Source organism: Sparus aurata, chromosome 9 (assembly GCF_900880675.1).
Source record: "Sparus aurata chromosome 9, fSpaAur1.1, whole genome shotgun sequence".
Lineage (NCBI taxonomy): Eukaryota > Metazoa > Chordata > Actinopteri > Spariformes > Sparidae > Sparus > Sparus aurata.
The window spans coordinates 4980138-4996450 of record NC_044195.1 but is presented as its reverse complement, the minus strand read 5'-3'; the positions used below and the strand labels follow the sequence as shown (position 1 = coordinate 4996450).

The 16313-nt window shown below is 39.6% G+C and overlaps 1 protein-coding gene across 1 annotated transcript; it reads left to right on the top strand.

The window, feature by feature from the left end:
* The first annotated feature begins 5302 nt into the window (after window positions 1-5302).
* On the top strand, window positions 5303-15987 carry idh1 (isocitrate dehydrogenase (NADP(+)) 1). Its single transcript, XM_030428833.1, has 9 exons — window positions 5303-5437; window positions 6537-6666; window positions 9482-9773; window positions 11354-11456; window positions 12395-12572; window positions 12687-12838; window positions 13008-13148; window positions 13296-13458; window positions 14946-15987. Exons 2-9 carry the CDS (start codon window positions 6545-6547, stop codon window positions 15037-15039), a joined length of 1245 nt encoding a protein of 414 aa, XP_030284693.1. The 5' UTR covers window positions 5303-5437; window positions 6537-6544; the 3' UTR covers window positions 15040-15987.
* The last annotated feature ends 326 nt before the right edge of the window (window positions 15988-16313 follow it).

Here is a 16313-nt window from a genome sequence, read left to right as displayed (position 1 = left end):
TGGTATAAAATCATCAGAGTTTAAGTTAGGGAGGTCCACTCGGCAAGGGGACCCTTTGTCTCCACTTATTTTTGCTTTGGCCATTGAACCACTGGCAGAGGCTATTAGAAGTCATAAAAGCATAGCGGGTTTCCAGATTAAATCCTCAACATACAAGATTGCATTATATGCAGATGATGTTCTTCTTTTTCTCACCAGCCCTGACAAGTCAATACCAGCTCTAATGTCAGTTATTCAGTCCTTTGGATCCTTCTCTGGATATAAGATTAATTTTAGTAAGTCAATGGCCATGCCAATTGGATATGGGCAGGATGTTCCAAACATACCAAACTTTCCATTCTTTTGGTCTACCTCTGGATTCTCATACTTAGGTATTTCTGTATCCCAGAATATTAAGAATTTATTGATAAAAAAACTTCAACTCTGTACATAAAGATATCAAGAGCGATCTTAACAGGTGGATGGATTTGCCAATATCTTAGATGGGCAGAATTAACTTGTTAAAAATGAATGTTTTACCTCGGCTGCTTTATCCAATGCAGATGTTGCCTCTGTTTATTTCTAAAAAGGTAGCAAGAGAGGTTGAAAGGGACTTCTCAAAGTTCATTTGGCAAAAGAAAAAACCTAGGTTAAGTATGAAAACTCTACAGCTTCCTAAAGACAGCGGAGGTCTAGCATTCCCTAATATTATATTATACAATTGGGCCTGTCATGGCAGATTCATATATGAATGGGTTCACTGCTATTTAAAGGGAATAGAGGACCCATTCGAATCATGGGCTTGTGTCCCATTTAGATTACTAGGGGAACTCACGAGTAAAAAAACTGCCCCTCCCGGGGTAAGGGACAATCCAATCCTTCAAAGCTCTATTAAGATCTGGCATGACATGCACAGGTTTGCAGGCAGAAAGGGTGCCTTTTCCTATTTGACTCCACTTATGGGTAACAGGGACTTCCTACCTGGTGTTGATAATGTTGTATTCTGCTCTTGGTGGGAGAAGGGAGTGAGAGTGGTTGGAGATTTGTTTGATGACAATAATGTTCTTATGTCCTTTTCACAAGCGCAAAACAGATTTGGACTTCCACAAAAAGACTTTTTTGCCTATCTCCAAGTCCGTCACTTTATTACTACAAATTTCAAGTCAACTCAAACTGAAACACTGAAGGGACCAATTGAGAAGTTCATAATTAATTTCACATTGAATAAAGGTCTTATCACATACTTTTATAATAGTTTTCAGAGTTGTAACCAACACAGTGTTGATGGGCTTATGAAGCGATGGGAGGAGGACCTGCAAAATGTATATGATGAGGATGCCTGGAAGGGATGTATTCGGACTACTCACTCCCTGTTTCTCAGCAATAAATTTAAAGAAATACAATATAGAATACTTCATAGACAGCACAGGACACCTTCTGTTATGAACAAAATTGACCCTAATAGATCACCATTGTGCCTTAAATGTAAGCTAACAAGTGGGACATATATACACTGCTTATGGAGCTGTCCGAAAATATCAAAGTTCTGGTCATGTGTATCTAAGGAAATGACAGCAATATTTAAAAAACACATATGTAAAGATCCAGGTCAGTTTCTATTGGGGCTGCCACCTTTGAACAGAGTTATGGATGTCAAAAGGTCAAAATTACTCAATAAACTCTTACTTTTGGCCAGAAAATGTATATTATTTAATTGGATTAGTGAGAAACCTCCTTCTGTAACTCAGTGGTACAAGGAAATTTTTAGAGTTTTTCCTATGGAAAGATTAAGTGCCAAATTAAAAGGAAGTGATGACACTTTTATGGACATATGGCGGCCTCTAGTGGATTACCTGCCTAAGGATCTAAGGGAAATTATCCAGAGGGGAAACAGTGGCTTAGAAGGTGCCAAACTGAGCAGACCGGTGATGAGAAATATTCCTTAGTAGGTACAAGGACATCCCTTGTTTTGTTGGGTGTGTGTGTTGGGTTTTTTTTTTTTTTTTTTTTTTTTCTTAAATCTTGTTCTATTCCGTTCTTTTCATCTCCCACTTTATTGCTATTTTGCTTATTTATTTTCTCCCCCCAGCTCAGACCGCTATTTAATGTTGTATGCTATATGCATTGTTGATATGTAAATTCAAAATAAAATAAAATCTGATTAAAAAAAAAAAAAAAAATGCACATATGACTGTCTGAGCATCACTATCGAAGTTGCTCACCACCAGCTGATCCTGCAGTCATCCATCTTTAAATAACTAGTTACTGAGATTGCACGTGTCATTAAGTTTTAACTACATCCCGGTACATTAGTGTGAGATTAATCATTTCTGAACTATTGAATAAGTAATTAAAACGATCTAGTTGATTGTAACTGTTTGTTTATCCATTTACATCATGTACAGACATCTACAGTTTAAAAAAAAAATCAAGTAACAAGTGTAGTGGGAGACTACCATCCTTATCCGTCAAATTATTCAACTATCAGGCCCTGTAAATCCGCTCAAAGGTTAAGATCCAAATTAAAGGAGAAACAGCCCAGATTTTAAATCCAACTCAGAGGAGAAATACACTCAGAACCTAAGTCCAGACCAGAGGTGTAATCCACTCAGAACCTAAGTTCAGACCAGAGGTGAAATCTGCCCCAGAGACTAAGTCCCCAAATCTCCAGAGACTAAGTCCAAATCAGAGGCGAGGCAGCAGGTTTTCAGTCAAAAAGGTGTTTATTCCAAGAGAAGTTATAAATCCATTAGGTATCCCCGAACAACTGAGAAATCTCCCTGGATCACCCCCTTTTATACCTGGGGTCAGTGTCACCAACGCCCCTTCTTGGACCACCCCCCTCGTCATGATCACGCGAGACTATCATCTTAATATTATTTAATATCTTCCCTAATGGCTGCAAAGTGTCTCACCCAGGCCTCTATCTTGGCCTTGGGTGGGCTGCGGCGTCACCTGTTGCCTCCTAACTCCAGCCCTGTTATTATAACCTTGGTCTTACATCAGGCTCATATTCACTGTTAGCACACAACTGTAAGGTGTATTTCTCAAATAAATGTATATGCATGATCATGACCCAGTTTATATTTGCCACTACACAAGCATGGTGGCTGTTTGAGAAATGTCATGGTGTTAACACTCTGGATGCTGTGACTGTCCCAAAGTCTGACATAAAAGAGGGGCAGGACTAACATCCTTATTATGGATGGCTTCCTGCTCTACAGCTATGGACCTTGGTTAATGTGCTGATCCAACATTACTTTATTTCACATGTAAAATATGCAAAAAAGTAGAGGCGCTCTCTTAGGTACACGGTGCCAGACCCCCCTCGTCTGCCCATTCACACGCACATTCATGCAGTGATGGCAGAGGCTGCCATGCCAACCTGCTCACTGGACAAACTATCCTAACCAAAGCATCCCAAGATATTTTATGCTCAGCCATTCACACACATATGGAATGACAAATGGGAGCAATTTGGGGTTCAGTCTCTTGCCCACAGGAACTTCAACATGCAACTTAGGATGCAAGCCAAAGTCCCCCTAAAGCACTATATGAATGCAATTTATACAAGGATTGGTTCTCCAATCCTGCAGCAAACAAAGCTGTCAGTCCTAATCAGTCAAAGTCATCAGTCCACATTTCATCTTCAAAAGGACCCATCCAGTATCTCCTGAATGTTGAGGATCCAAGCCCAGAAGTTGAAGGAGAAGACTCCCTGTAGCTCAACCTCACCAACCTCTTCATCATCAGAGGAGATGTAGACTTGGAGATCTTCTTTGTCGCTTTTTGTTAAAAGGTGTGTACTGTGATTCGCCATGAAACAGGAAGTTGATGTCACTCCATTGTGCTCAAATCTGCTCCAAACGTCACGTCATTTGGTTAGAGTCCCACCCAGAGGACATCAATACACCACTGATCAGTTATAGCCATTGCGCAACCTAGTGGTACTTGGAAGATGCCATGTTTTAGATCATCATGTTCTAATCCTAGCCTCCTAGCCTGTTCTATCCTGCTGTATTATGAATATTTTGAGTTTTCGTTGAATGACATTGTCATGGTGGCGCAGTAATGGTGGAAGTTTCACCATGGAACAGGAAATTGCTAGTTCTTCACTGCACAAGGTTAAAACTGCCCAGAACTCTTTGAGCCATGTTTACACACCTCCTAGCAGGCTGACCAAATTCACCTCTAATGTGGTCAGAAAATCGATAATGCCTTGATGGTGGTTTATGACATGAACATCAATAGATTTCATTGGAAGATGTTGCTGTGGCTATGTGTTATTTGCTGTGAAACAAAGTTATTGTAACATGAGTGTACACTGTCCAATCTTACCCAAAGTTACCCACATGTTTGATCCCAATCCTGGCCATAACATATCTACATGCTTATTAGCAGGTGTAGCCATTGTGCTACCTACTGGCAACAGGAGGTAAGCCTTTTGTGACAATTGTTATTTCATTTACATAACATTTTCATGGTACAGTCTGAGCTTGACAAAATTTTGTTATGTGTGTTTGACCACAGGAAATCCCATTGAGCTCCCAAAGCCCTGACAAATGGGCAATGTGTGGTGATTTGGCCACGGCTGGTGTGGCCCCAGCGCAAATGGGGGTGTAAGGGTCCGCTCAGCGTTCAGATCAGTGGATACAGCACAGCCGGTTGTTCCACAATCCTGGCTTGTGACTGAAAGTAACTGGGGTTTTGCAATCAGAGCTCCTTGTCTGTTGAAATCAGGCTACATCATAAGCATCTGTTTAATCTTCTCTTTAAGCCTTTTTTTATAGGATGGCATTCATGAATCTTAATAAGTTCAGTGATTTATCATTTAGCTTTGACAACTTTATTTTATCCCACAATGTTTTATAATCCTTGAGTTGTTTATTTTATTTTATCTGCTGTTCTTCATCTGTGCTGTTTTTATCTGCTGTTTTTCTTGTGTTTTCATTTTCTGTGACACACACTAGTTTAGAAAATCCTATGTAAAAATGTTTTAATTATTATTAATATTATTTCTGAAAATAATGATTTGGGGGTATAACCTGTTAAGTATCTTAGGACACACAATCCACCAGACTATGTTTGATTGAAGAAATAAAAGACAAAATGTTATTCCACAATATCAGCTTTTATGGAACTCAGATTCAATGAGCTGTTACTTAATACATCACCAGTCTGAAAGGCGGAAGAGCGAAGTATAACGCGGACCAATCAGCAAGCCATGTTTGCTGACCCCGCCCGGTCAAATCACGCCCCTCCTGCTGTTTGGGCTAATCTGATTGACGGTAAGGTTTTTTCGTTTCTCTCATTGGTCAATACTATGTCAATGATCTCCGGAAGGTGGGAGCCGGGTACCTGCAGTTTTCTATCAGCCTGAACCGCTCTGAGCTCAGTTGCACTGGACATCATTCTGCCACCTCTTCTCGTCGCTGACTGTTGTAGACCAAACGTTAAGGTAGTTGTTTCTGACATATAATTAAGTTTTACTCGCTGCATAACGAAGTAGCTTGGTGGCGACGTAACGATACAGGGAAGTGTGTTGTTACTGTTCTCCACTCTTATCTCATTTTACATCTCATTGTCCGGCTACATTGCTTAACCACAGTTTGGCTTGAAGAAGCGAACATACATCAAGCTAGAATGATTCTTTTGTGGGTTCGAACTAATCAGGTTCATCCTAATGTAACGTACGGAGGCCTTTTGTCGAAATGCAGTCGTATTTACAGCAGACCGACTCTAAGATGGTCATTGAGGGCTATTGTGTTAGCAAACTGCGTCCTGTCTTTGTCTTTTACACTGCCATTTACTTAAATAACGTTATGTATCAGAAGTGTACGTTGTGTGCTATGTTAACTGTGCATTCCTGGTGTGGCCTGCAGTCAGGCAGACTGTGGCTCTCACCAGTCTCCTCCCCATCATGCGATCATCAGCCTGTATACTTATGTAACTTTTGCGGACGTCCTGGATTTTTGGCCCCAAAAAAATCAAGTTGTAATGCATTTCTGTCTTTGAAACTATCATAACTATCGTGGACTATCAAAGCTGTTGCTGTTTGCTTCACTTTGAGCTCCTCACACTTAAGATGATTATAGAGTTTATCAGGTTGAGCAAATGTATGCAGAGCATGAGGGTGGGCGACTTATGGTTCATATTTTGAATGAATTCATTCATTGAGTCTGGTGATGTGTAAAGAAGGATTTTAGTCTTCGGTGTCTATGTCACACTTGAAGCTCAAATGGGTGAACTGATTGATTATACTGTTACTTATTTCTTCACTCACAACTTACTATACTACAAAGAAAGAGTTAAACATAGCCTATGCATCACAAGGTCCTAAAGCCAAAAGTGTACGTTGCATTTTGTTAGATCAATAGTTAAGGAAGATAACTAAAGCAGCATGTCTTAGTCAGCAGTAGGTTAATAAAATACTGCTACTACTGCCACCATTTCTGATATGTTCTCTTTTTTACCATCTCTCTTTTGATCTTACAGTCTTTTATTTGTAAAATCACCCCCTTCAATGTCTGTGTATGTCCCCCGTGTCCACCACTCAGGCCCAAAGATGTCTCAGAAGATCAAGGCAGGCTCTGTGGTGGAGATGCAGGGAGATGAAATGACCCGCGTGATCTGGGAGCTCATTAAGCAGAAACTCATCCTTCCGTACTTGGAGCTTGACATGCACAGGTGAAGACAGTCAATATGAAGACCAAAGGGCATGCACTGCACTGTAGATCAACTTTGTCCTTTAGTGACTGTCATGTTTCTTTGAATAATGTGGGACTTTCTTTCACCAGTTTACCTGTTAGAAAAGCACTTCTGCAGGTCATGCCTTCCAGTTGGCACTATGTTATCAATTCAGTGTTTAAAGTAAAGTTTTGGTGACAGTTCCTGCATTGCTGGGATTTCTTGCTTGGCGTGTTTATCCTGGTCACCCCCTAAGGAGTGGGAAGAGCAAAACAGCTGATAATTGCATCCCACCTTGTGTCATCCTTGGATTCCTCAGAGTCTTATCTCACCTACAAAGTTGTAGGTACACTGTGAAATTGCACAATGTTATGATCTCACCCAAAAGAGAGAGGTTTTCCAGTCCTTCAGCATTGTGATAATAGTAAGTCAATTTTTAGTTCTAGACATTTTACATGAATAGACTTATCCTTTTGTTATTATTATTATTATTAGTATTAGTATTATTATTGGAGATTTCATGCTATCATGAACATATACACTTATACTACCTTTACATCATAATTAGCGTGTATATGTGGTTTTTGAACCCGAGTTAACTCACTAAAAAGAGCTGATTGATTCTTTTCTCTTTGCCAGGAGACAAGTTCAGTTCTGGAATGAGACATCTTGCTTCTTTCTCATTTCTGTTGATGTTGTAAATGAGCTTTACTGATCAGACAGATGGCAAAGCTCGGGTAATGACACGGGAGTGACAATGTAATGGTGATTTCTTTTTTGTTTTCTTTTACTTCAGTCTCTGTTTTAAACACAGCCCCTAAAAACAATGTTTAGCTCTGCTTGGACAAAGACGGATGAAAAAAGGCTAACAAGTCGTATTATCACACCTGACAAGGGGTGAAAATGAATGTGTCCACTTGGGTGACCGGACAGTTTACAATCAAATCCCTGAAATCACTTAGGGACTTGCCTATTTATAGTCTTTTTTGTAATAAGTGATCAAGAAGATCACAACCAAATACTATTTTAGTGAATATTGTCCATTTTAAGGACGGTCTAATGCAAGGGCATTTTTTTTCCTTCTACTTTACTCCTCTTCTTATCTTTTGCATGGACTTTGTTCAGAGTTGCATGTTATTTGCATGACCCTTATATGAAGTTCAAGTCCCTAATACAAGGCAATACAAAACATCCCTCTTATTGGATCAAATCTTCATACTGTGGAGTTTGCCATCATAAAAGTTAATGACCTGTTGAGCAACAGGCATCGGAAGTGCACATTTGATTCAACATGGTGTAATGACCATTCTGTTGAAATAGCAATTTCGCAATAAACTGGACAGTCTATTTCAGATTGTCCAAGGAATGTTTCAGCTTGTTGAATAAATGATCCAGGTTGAATGAACACAGTTAACCACATGGGAACAATTCAGAGCAACATTCTTGTTGAATTTGAAACTGTTCAGCTTTTTGCTCTGTGGTATGTTTCAGTTCTTGAGCGTCTTATTGTTGTTGCTTGCTATTTGCTATCGGGGGAAGGGCAGGAACAAAGTGGGTAAAAGGTCATGGCTGCTTTCAAACAACTCCAGATGATGCAAAATAGCCTAAAAGGCTAATATTTGAAGAGGATTATAAGCACATAGACCTTAGTCTGTTTTCTTATATATTTTTATATTTTTTGTATATCTATATATCTATATCTATCTATCTATATATGTATGTGTTTGTTTATTTATTTATTTATTTATTTATTTGTTCATTCATTCTTCCTAGTTTGTTCTTGATGCGCAGGCCCTCAATCACAAGTATAACTAGCAGACCAACCTTTTCAGATATCTTGGTAGAGGGCCAGGTGTCACTGCACAATTGAATCCTTGTTTCCTTTGTCTATGTTCTGTTGGCTGGTTTTGCTGGTCTCTCTCTCACTAAGGCGTATAACAGGAAGTAAAAGAAGAAAAACAAGCATGCAGGAACATTTCAGTACTGGGAAGAAAGTGGGTGAAGAGGTTAATCGCTACCTTTTTAACCTCTTCCAGCCCACTTGATCTACAACTGTTCATATATCTTGATGCAGACACTGTGTCAGGTCACACAAGAATTGTAATTAGCTGAGATATGGAGTGAATAAAGTTGTGGCAGTCATTCCACGAGCTAGAAGCTCTTATTCACTACTCATTCATGTGGCTCATGTCACTTGATACAGGGACTTTGTGCCACATCACAACCATTGTACTTGAACATTTACAGACTAGCTTCTAGCCAACTAAAACAGTGGCATATGTTTACTTTCAGGGCTTTGTTTGGTTGTGACATGGCTTCTGTGAAATGGTGAATACTGAAGCATAAATGATCGCTGTTCTTTAAACACACTGCCTTTGTTTGCGGTGTCCCATGCCTCTGCTGTTGAGATTATAAATGGTCTCTATGTCTGTTCGGTTTATTTCCTCCTCCTTGCATCACTGCCTGCTCTCTTACTCACAAGTACACACATATAGAGAGTCCTATCTATGTATTTTATTGAATAGTGTCTGTAACATTGAGTATCACAAATTTGCTAAGTAATGAGATTCAGATCAGAAAATCAGATTCTAACTTTGACAATATTTTACATCTGCAGAGCTATTCATTAACAATTATGCATCATGTTGTTTGGCATATTTAATTAAACAAAACAAAAAGATTGAGGTATGTTCATATTCTTCAAATTAAATATTGAAAAAAGGATAAATTCAGTATCTCTAGGAAATATTAACACTCGATAGATGTATGTGATCATTATGTTTTAAACTCTGTTCTCTTTGTTCTTCATGCAAAGCTTTGACCTTGGTATGGAGAACCGAGACGCAACAGATGACCGGGTGACGGTTGAGGCGGCAGAGGCAGTCCAGCGTTACAACGTGGGCATCAAGTGTGCAACCATAACGCCAGATGAGAAGCGTGTAGAGGAATTCAAGCTTAAGCAGATGTGGCGCTCGCCCAACGGCACCATCCGTAACATCCTAGGAGGCACGGTGTTCAGGGAGGCCATCATCTGCAAGAACATCCCCCGCCTGGTGCCTGGCTGGATCAAGCCCATCATCATTGGCAGGCACGCCCACGGAGATCAGGTAGACTGTTCACAAGAAGCCACCAGGCAAATTTACTCTGTTGCCCTGAGAATTGAAAAACTGAAAAATGCATGTTAAGGTGAGATGCTACTTCTGTCCATCATTCAGAAATTGCTAAGATACAAAGAAGCTTCATTAGCTGTTTTTGGTTCTGTATTGAATGTTGAGTATATTACACAGGGCTTGAGTAGGGCCATGTCGCGACATACAATACATAACAGCTGCAGAGCTAATTACTAACAGCTAATGCAACCTAGACCAACAGCTTAATGCACAGCAGGACTGAGAGTTTCTGTTCAGAGGAATATAAAGCATTACACAATAAACTGCATTTTAATGTGACAAATTTACTTTACTTCAAGTTTTACATCTTTTCTGAGTTTTAATTGCGGTTGGCAAACCAGCTGATAGGAGCATTACCACCACCCACTGGACTGTAGTAGTAGAGTGTACAGCGTAATAAGTGTCCCATCACTTAGTTCTAATATTTATTCTTTTCTTTCTTCATCTTAAATCTATCAGTACATGGTTGACAGTTTCCAGTTTATTACAGTGTATGCATAGTCCAGTAGGATGCTTGCCTATTCTATGGGGTGCTTGATTTAACATGTTTACAGAAAACAAAAATGTAGAGAAGTACTACTGACAATAACAAGGTAAAGAAACAACATGTTGATTCTTGGAAAGTTTACATCACAACAGGACAGTTAAAATTGGTTTTCGGGATGGTTTGTTGCATGTATGTATATGTATGTTTGAAAGGCAAACCTAAAAGTTTACAACCAAAAAACATGGAGTAGAGTTATTTGTTCAGTAAGTAAGCCTTTACAAATAGCTAAACTGAACAACAGCCGTATGAGTTTGAAATAACCCTGATATGAAGGGAACTACATCAAACTGAAGGGCTGCAGCTAAAAGGAACAACTGTAACAGTGTGGCATTTATGTTAGGGTCTTTATCCATGCACAGAGAAGCTTGAACCAGCTCACTCATCATCTGACAAAGGCTTTCTGTTACTGAAGCATAATTTAAATCCAGTAAACCTCAGTGACAAGCTGGCTACTGGCTGCCTGTCAGCTCATTTCTGAGCACAGTGAGTTACAATTTTACCTTATGTTAGTGTAGGGTTATCAGTAGGGACTCGGTCAATAATTATATTTCATCAGCTGTCCTTTGGACTACCTGCACAGGCTGGACAAGTTGCAGCATTGTCACAGAACTAAATCACTGGTTAGCTGGTGGCGCTGTGCCAAAGTCAACAGCTCCACCCTCAGAGGGGAGAAATCCAGGTGAAGTGTCAAATGGCTGCTAGTTACATAATACTCCATGTATGTCAGAGGTATACCCTTTTTATACTCTGCTGACATTACTGCATCACTTAGCACCACAGGTGTTGACTGCCCAGTCCTGCAGAGGTGTTAATGACAGTGTTTGTCATTTGAACTTTGATCTAATAGCATTTTATTGGAAAGGGTTCATTCATTTCTAAAGAGGCCTCTGGACTGCGTAGTTTGATTGGTAAGCAGCCTTGTTGTCTTTCTAGTATTAACCTTTTGACTTTCACAATGTGCTCCCAACAGTACAAAGCTACAGACTTTGTGGTGCCAGGGCCTGGAAAAGTGGAGATGACCTACACTCCCACAAATGGAAAGCCAGTTAAATATGTCATCCATGAGTTTGAGGGTAAGAACACAGCCGCCAGCTGATCATCATGCTTCCAACCTATCCACACTAGTGGGTCATTCAAGATACCCAACAATTCTTACAGTACACATTTAATATGGTTGATACACATCTCAGGTGTGCAGATAAACACACAGCAGTGATTAAGAAACCACTCACTCAAAAATAAAAATCACCCCCATGCCGATGAAGATCTATAAAAAGTCTTGTTGTCCACAAACATTCCAAGAGCTTCATGGTATAACAGCATTGCAGCATTCACTTAAACAACAGAAGTAGCCAGGGAACGTTTTAAAATATAAAAAAGAAAAAAAAACAAAAAACAACAGAAAGAAAAACATTAAAAATAACACCCAAAAAAACATTGAAAAATGATCATAAAATGTCTCTATACATCCGTCCGACATTTTCGAGTAGCTGGGAGCCCAAACTGATTTGAAAAGATGTTCCTGACTCTTTCTCAAGCCAAAATCGGCTAAGCTAAAATAACGTATGCTAAATATCTGTCTGAAGTGGCTGCATGAGCTTGTAGGCTGCAAGTCTTTTTAAATAAATTAAGGATCTTCAGGCTTTAATGTCGAATATAACAATAGGTGTAATGTATGTCAGTCAATATAACTAAGCTGGACTTGCATCAGAAAGAAAAAAAAGTTTCATTGTGTTCACATTATAAGATATGGCATATCTCTTTTTTTCTGTTTTGTTGTAACTATTCACATCCTGTGGTTTTATCACTCAGAGCCAAACACTGAAATAGATTATAAAAGGTTGAGTAATGACTTGGCAACAGGGATTTCTTTCTTTCTCAGTGTTTGTCTCAATTCAAAAGAAACATTGTTATACTGGTTGTCGGTCATGCTATACTGCATATTAAAATACTGAACAAACAATAAAACATACAAATAAAAGGTTTGCACAATCTGCACGTGTCTGTTCAGGCACAGGTGGTGTTGCCATGGGGATGTACAATACAGATAAGTCCATCAGGGACTTCGCCCACAGCTCATTCCAGATGGGTCTGACCAAAGGCTGGCCTCTGTACCTGAGCACCAAGAACACCATCCTGAAGAAGTACGATGGTCGCTTCAAAGACATCTTTCAGGAGATCTACGAGAAGTAAGGACTTTCTAATCCATGCAAACACATGCACACTCTGCCTCTCTCAACCGCAAGTACACACTTGTATAGCAGATGTAATTAACAACTTGTTTTCCACCCTCACATTTTCAGAGAATACCGTGCTCAGTTTGAGGCCAAAGGCATCTGGTATGAGCACCGTCTGATAGATGACATGGTGGCCCAAGCCATGAAATCTGAGGGAGGCTTCATCTGGGCCTGCAAGAACTATGACGGAGACGTACAGTCTGACTCTGTAGCACAAGGTTTGTAGAGACGGAACATTTCAATCAGAGGTTATGTGAAGAACTAAGTAGCAACATTCCTAATAATATGATCTCTGCAAAATTGCACTATTTTAAAAGACTGCTGATTTTTCTATCTCGGCCTTAAAGTTAATCTGTTGTTAATTTGGTTTTGTTTGACCCGGTTTAGGCTACGGCTCCCTGGGTATGATGACCAGTGTGCTAATCTGTCCTGATGGACGCACAGTGGAGTCTGAGGCCGCCCATGGCACAGTGACACGCCACTACAGACAACACCAGCAGGGAAAAGAGACCTCAACCAATCCCATTGGTAAACAATGATGCACAAACTGAGCATTTATCAACTACACAAACTTAACTATCATCTGAATTTATATTACATACATTGTTTGTCATATACTTTATATGATTTAATACACTACATTCTGTCCTTACACTGGGTGTTTGTATGCTGCAGCCTCCATCTTTGCGTGGACACGAGGCCTGCTCCACAGGGCAAAGCTGGACAAAAATGCTGAGCTGAAAGTGTTCTCTGAGGCACTAGAGGCCGTCTGCATCGAGACCATCGAGGCTGGCTTCATGACCAAGGATTTAGCTATCTGCATCAAAGGCCTGCCAAAGTACGTCTGTTCATTATATAACACTCAGTATACTGTATGTCACAATACAATCAATTTGCATTGCTTTGTACCTTGTATGATTCTGTATCATGTCCAACAGCGTTCCTGCTATAGACTAAGAATGGATTTATTGTTCAGTGTAGTACGGAAGCCTTAAACGGCCATGCATTCATACATTATATTTCCTCCGTTTTCCCGTGATAGCGACTTAATTTCCTCCGTTTTCCCGAGATAACGGGATAATTTTCTCGAGATCTCTTGATAACGAAACTTTGTTTTCCCGAGATAACGAGTTAATTTCCTCCGTTTTCCCGAGATAACGGGATAATTTTCTCGTGTGTAGTATATTAAATCATTGCAGGTAACATCATTCAGTGTAGCAATGTCAGAGGAGCAGGAGCATATCGATCACTGCGTCACATATATTTTCAATCAAAGCCTGACACAGGCTGGCATAGCATTATGCCTTGCTATTATAGATAATACTCACATTAATGTGCTTAATCTAAGAAGACGGTTAGCAAGGCTTCAGCTATATCGGTGGCGGAATCTAAGTGGGCCCTAAGTGTAGCATCCCCGCTGAATGATGGTCAGACTCTCTAACTGATGGTCCAAAGTGTTTATTACAGGAATCTTGTACACTCGAACACACCTTCGGACACACCGTAAGAGCTTGTACCCTTTATCAGCCAGGTGCTCAGTAAATCATTTCATCCCGTTCAGCAAAAATCATGCAGGCACACTTCAAACACGCACACACACGATTCACAGGAACACAGATGTTCTCGGTTCACAGCGAGATGCTTTCAAAATAAAAGTCCAGCATTTAGTGTCGAATATAATTAATGACATAATAACCTGGCTTCAAAGAATATCAGTTAACTAAATGAAAACAAGATGTTCTTATTAACAATTATCACATTAAAGGTTATTTACAGTCGTTACACTAACTGACTGACTCATTCACACACGTGCGCACACACACACACACCTTATTATATCGTTATCTCAGGAAAACAAAGTTTCGTTATCTCGAGATCTCGACAAAAATTATTCCGTTATCTCGGGAATACAAATGAAATTAACTCGTTATCACGAGAAAACAAAGTTTCGTTATCTCGAGATCTCAAGTAAATTATTAATAAAATGTATGAATGCATGGCCGTTTAGGGCTTCCGTAGTGTAGGATATGACCTCATTATCTCAAGTCTAGCTGCATCTGCATACAATATCAGACAGTTTGCTCCCCTTAATATGAGGCTAAATTACTGGTGTTTACATTCTTTTATTCACTTTGTGGTTAAAAGTGTGGATACTAAAGTGGGAAAAAATTTTTAAAAATGCACCCTGCAAAACTTGTTCTGTAGGATGATGCAACATTGTTAGACCCTGCTGTATGTGCAGTGGAAACCTAGCCGTCACATTCAATACTTCCTTATTTAATTTCTGTGCACTCAACTCTTTCTTCTTCTTTCTTCTGTCTGCAGTGTGAGACGTGCTGACTACTTGAACACCTTTGAGTTCCTGGATAAACTGGCAGAAAACCTGAATATTAAGCTAACCAGCCAGCCCAAGCTGTGATCTCACCTCCCAGCCTCAGCAGTTTAACACAGACACACAAACACACACTTAAACAAATGCTCATGCACACACACAGACATCTATACACCTACTGAAATGAACACTGGAGCAGGGAGGAGTGTGCCCAATATGTCCAGGAGATCCAATTACCCTAAATGGACTGAAACAAGCTTTGGCAAGAAGTAAGGAGGATGGAGGCTTCTGATCAGTTCAGGGCATCATCCCTGTTAATGCATTACTAATAAACAGCCTTACTTGTGCCAGTGAAAACTGTCTCCAGGACGGACACTGGACAGATGACCCGATGGCTCAATGACCTTTTTAACCCTAATTGCACTAGGTCCCCTGAACTGAGCGTGCAGTGCGTTGTCAGTATTTGTTGGTGATCTTTGATAGACAGGGGACAGAAAGAGGGAGCCTCTTCAACCTCACTGCCTTATTTGTTTTGTGTCAAAGTCATCAGTTGATTCTGGTCATCTCTTGTGTCTTGTAATGTTTTAACAATACCTCAAGCAACATTGTATCATTAAGTGCCACCACAGCCTGTATTTTACTAATGACACCTGTCAGCAGCAGTACAGTGCATACCATTAAAGCTTACTGTAAAGTAGCATTAAACACATACTACATGGACTGAAATTAAAATTGATAGCATTCAAACAAGAGGACTGACTCTTCTACACAATTGGTATACAAATATTAGTAAGATCAAAACACATTGCTTATAGATTTTTTTTACTCTTATCACTTAACTAGTCAAGGTTGTTAGAGTGAAGAGTGTATTTATTTGTCTATTCTGTGTGTGCGTGTGTGTATTAACATCCAGTTATGTTAATAATGTATATCCTGCCATTAGATTCTTCATCAAATTGTCTCTTGCGTTGTGCTAAACATTATGTCTGTCAAATTCTAATGTCATGACTCAAAATAAATGAGGTTTTAAAGAAATATGGGTGTCATTCTTTGAGCAGGACTGACTTGATGCCTTCAGTTAAAATTATACAATTGAGAATAAAAAATATGTAACTTATTATGAATCGTATGTGTAGGAGCCATTTGTTGTTTTTAATAAAAAAACTACAAGGAATCGCATTTAAGTTGAGCAGGACGCAATCACTGCAAGTCATTTAAGCCACAACACACAGGTGTATGTGATGACAGGGACGCTAAGGAGTCATTGTTTTCACCCGCATAAACGCATGATCGCTGACACGCTTGAACAAAATTAATAGAAAGTTGTTTGTTTTATTAAAAGAAAAGTTGTTTATTTTGTT

Bases quoted from the DNA above. Each gene is read 5' to 3' on its own strand.
- idh1 (XM_030428833.1), top strand. From the start codon at position 6,545: ATGTCTCAGAAGATCAAGGCAGGCTCTGTGGTGGAGATGCAGGGAGAT. The intron at 9,774-11,353 runs GTAGACTGTTCA...TGCTCCCAACAG, and splicing joins GGCACGCCCACGGAGATCAG to TACAAAGCTACAGACTTTGT. The intron at 13,149-13,295 runs GTAAACAATGAT...TGTATGCTGCAG, and splicing joins GACCTCAACCAATCCCATTG to CCTCCATCTTTGCGTGGACA.